Genomic DNA, 3,966 nt, shown 5'->3' on the forward strand with positions numbered 1-3,966 from the left:
TCCCACTCCTCATCATCCCACTCCTCATCCTCCCACTCCTCATCCTCCCACTCCTCATCCTCCCACTTCTCATCCTTCCTTCCCGCTCCTGCTCCGCTGAGGGTCAGGTAAAGAACAGGACTCAGGGAGCTCAACGTCAGACCTGCAACCTCTTTTCCCTGGTGATAACCAGAGGCCTCTTAGTCAGAGATTCCTTCTGGTTAAAGGTTGCTTATCAGCTCAGATGACTTAGCCCAGCTCCGTTTGGTCATTTTGCTCAGTGATTTGTGCTCCTGCTCCTTTCTCGATGATGGGTCTGAGCCCTGGGCTCCATCAGTGCATTGTCGGTAATTTTGCTTCCAGGTACACAATGACCAAATCCTCAGCTGTCCTCTTCATCTTGATCTTCTCTCTGATCTTCAAGCTGGAGGAGCTGGTGAGGGCCCAGTGTCTCTTTTGTCCCTCCTGCCCCCACGGATGCTAAGAATAAAGCAGGAGTCCAAGCAGTGACTTGTCCCACTGTGTGACAGAGGAGATAAGCCCAGTCCAGGTGGCAGTACATCCCTTTCTGAGAAGGGACCTAGACATGGGCAATATTCGGAATATTTAGAAACCAGTGTGGCAGGGTAATGACCAAAGGTGAAAGCACTGCAGGATGCGGGTCCCAGCAGAGCCTGGTCTAGGAAGCTCCCTGCTGTGGGAGGCAATAGCCCTGTGTGTTAGGCCCCGAGGGGGAGGTGGGACCTCTTGGGGGCCTAGGACAGCCGTCAGTGTGGCAGAGCAGGCAGGGCTGTTGGCATACCAGCTGACCGTCAGCCCTGCATGCTGACATTAGTGGGCAAGGACTGTTCAGGACCCCCTGGGGTAGAGCTGGAGGGTGGGAGGATTTCTTGCCCCAGGGGCAGCCAATATGGCTGCTGACCCCAGGCTCCAAATGTGACAAACCCTTGACCCTCAAGACCCCCAAGTTAGCTGCCACTGCTCCCCATCCTACCAGCGCGCGGCACTGGTCCTGGTGGTCCTCCTCATCGCCGGGGGTCTCTTCATGTTCACCTACAAGTCCACACAGTTCAACGTGGAGGGCTTTGCCTTGGTGCTGGGGGCCTCATTCATCGGTGGCATTCGCTGGACCCTCACCCAGATGCTCCTGCAGAAGGCTGAACTTGGTGAGCACGTGCCACTCACCCTCCAGAGAGAGGAACCGCGGCACAGGCAGGGCGGAGGCAGGGCAGGGCCGGGCCAGACCTGATGGTGCCCGTCCCCCGCCCTGCAGGCCTCCAGAATCCCATCGACACCATGTTCCACCTGCAGCCACTCATGTTCCTGGGGCTCTTCCCTCTCTTTGCTGTGTTTGAAGGTACGTTGGGCCTTCCCTCTCGAGGGCACCTCAGTGCAGCCGACCGCAGATCCCTGCCCTGAGCCCAACACGGTGGTGGCTGCAGAGATGACTGAGATCAAAGATGCAGTCCCTCCCCAGAAGCGCATGGTTTGGGGGACGGCCAGACGTAAACAAAATGGCTGGAGTCCAGCATGATAAATGCTACAGAGAAAGTGCATATAAAATCCAGGGAACAGTAACAACAGTAAGTGTGTACAGAGCCCTGAAAGTGCACCAGGGCTGTTCTGATCTTTTTAAACATGCGAACTTATTTCATCCTTCCAAAAACCCTGTGTGGCAGTACTATTATGCCCCATTTTGCAGGTAGAACAAAGTGAGGCACAGAGAAGTAAAGATAACTTGCCCAAGGTCCCATAGCTCATAAATGAGCCAGAATTTGAAGCCAGCAGCCTGGCTCCAAGTGTTCCAACCCTCCTCTTAACCACCCTATCCTGCCTCTAAGGAGTGGGGAATCAGGGATTGTTCCAAGATGCTGGAGTAATCAAGCAAGTCAGAAAGGCTTTCTTGGCTGTGGTTTTGGAGGGTGCGTGGGATTTTGGCAGGCTGCAGAGAGCAAGGTATCTGGGAAGTGGGAATAGGAGGTTCAGCCATGTCCAGGCATATAACATTGGGATGTGTGTTCAGGGAGTGTGGACTGTGCAGGATCGGCAGAGGGTGGGCTTCCAGAGCTGGGGGCTGAAGGCCAGGAGCCAGCACACAGGAGCCTGGGGACATGGTCAGTTGTTCCTCCACTGTCGTTGTCCAAGAAAGAGGAGAGCCCTGGAGAGTTGTGTAGGCTGGGAGGTGTGGTGCCACCTTCCTTTCTTTGATGTTTTGGGATTAGCCTTTGTCCCCTTTCTGTTTATCCTTCCTCCCAGAGTCCCCTCTGTAATACCTTCAGGGTCATTACAGAAAATTCTGTCCCACATCCATTTAAGTTTCAAGCGGTGAAGCATCTTGAACCTCCCTGAGAAAATTATTTTGAAGCCCCGTTGTCCAGGAAACTTCTGTTCAGGGCCTCATTTTTTTCCCTCTTTAAAATCTCTCCCCATTCCTTCATTATGCCCCCTTGTATCAAACGCCACACTCTCCCCTCCCGGGTGTTTACACCGTGCCCCATCTCTGCAAAACCTCATCTGAAAGCCCCTGGTAGTCGTCACTTAGCAAAGCTGCATGGATTTAGCTCCTTTAATCTTTTCTGGTAAATTAATCCCCCAAGCGCCTTCATTACTTACGTTGCTTTTCCCCGAATTCCCTTCAATTTGCCGACGCCTTTGCAGTACTGCTGAGCCCAGCACCAAACAAGATGTCCTACAATGTGAGGCTGTTTTGCCTGGGGGGGACTGTCACTCAGCATTTCTTTGGTGCTTCCCTCCAAAAATCTCAAAATACTCGACCAACTTCCAGCTACCACAGGTATCTCCTGTGCCCAGTTCTGGGCCCCCCTTCACTCTGTGCTAATACACCACAAGGACTTTCCTGTGGGAGGGACGCCGGGAGTCATTCTCCCAGATGGACAGTGTTGGAAGGACCATGACGACTCCGAAAGTCTAAGCCAAATTTGGGGTAGGGGGTGTGCATGCCTGTGTTTCTGGAGCAAGGGGCCATGGCTATATGTGTTTGCATTTTCTTTTTGGAAAATGTTTATCAAGTGGTACTGCAGGTTGGAGAAATACCAGTCTGGTCCCAGGCCTCTCATTTTATCAGTAGAGAAACTGAGGTCCAGAAAGGGGACACATCTCAGCCCAAGTTCCTCAGCTTTGTACTAGCAAGACCTACATTAAAATGAACATTTGTAGGGATAGAATTTTGTCCCTGTTTGTAGGTAACCTGGCTGAATTGTAGACCAAGGAGCTCCCTGAGTGGGCCGGGGCACTATTGGTCCTTCCTCACTTGGTGGCTGCCCTCCCTTCTTTAGCCCATTGGTTACCACAGCTCCAAAGACCCCATGAAGTTAGCAACCTTGCGCCCCTTCCCCCAGACCAGTAAGTAAATACCGTCCAAAGGCTGAGGGCACTTTCGTCCGTCTTTCCATGCAGTCCCACCCCCCTCTACTTTACCCCAGAGGCACAGACGAGCTCTCCCCGTCATTCTGTTAGGATCCCTGTCATCCCGCTTGGATCCCATCATCCCGCTAGGATCTCCATCATCCTGCTAGGATCCCATCATCCCACTAGGATCCCCATCATCCCGCTAGGATCCCCATCATCCCACTGGGATCCCATCATCCCGCTAGTATCCCCATCATCCCGCTAGGATCCCATCATCCCGCTAGGATCCCCATCATCCCACTGGGATCCCATCATCCCGCTAGTATCCCCATCATCCCGCTAGGATCCCATCATCCCACTAGGATCCCATCATCCCGCTAGGATCCCATCATCCCACTAGGATCCCCATCATCCCGCTAGTATCCCCATCATCCCGCTAGTATCCCCATCATCCCGCTAGGATCCCATCATCCCGCTAGGATCCCCATCGTCCCGCTAGGATCCCATCATCCCACTAGGATCCCATCATCCCGCTAGGAACCCATCATCCCGCTAGGATCCCATCATCCCGCTAGTATCCCCATCATCCCGCTAGTATCCCCATCATCCCGCTAGGAT

At 53.4% G+C, this 3,966-nt stretch overlaps 1 protein-coding gene across 5 annotated transcripts in view; it reads left to right on the top strand.

Moving 5' to 3' along the window:
• The window catches only part of SLC35C2 (solute carrier family 35 (GDP-fucose transporter), member C2), a 14,580-nt gene that overhangs the window by 7,544 nt on the left and 3,070 nt on the right, over positions 1 to 3,966 (top strand). For 3 of the 5 annotated variants that reach the window (XM_011928871.1, XM_011928873.1, XM_011928870.1), the window contains 3 exons: positions 343 to 415; positions 977 to 1,145; positions 1,253 to 1,336. In XM_011928871.1, coding sequence (XP_011784261.1) covers positions 343 to 415; positions 977 to 1,145; positions 1,253 to 1,336 — 326 coding nt within the window. The remainder of the gene's footprint in view (positions 1 to 342; positions 416 to 976; positions 1,146 to 1,252; positions 1,337 to 3,966) is intronic. The other 2 variants (XM_011928872.1, XM_011928874.1) reach the window with 1 other exon arrangement.

The sequence above is a fragment of the Colobus angolensis genome, unplaced genomic scaffold, assembly GCF_000951035.1.
Source record: "Colobus angolensis palliatus isolate OR3802 unplaced genomic scaffold, Cang.pa_1.0 Scaffold8, whole genome shotgun sequence".
NCBI lineage: Eukaryota > Metazoa > Chordata > Mammalia > Primates > Cercopithecidae > Colobus > Colobus angolensis.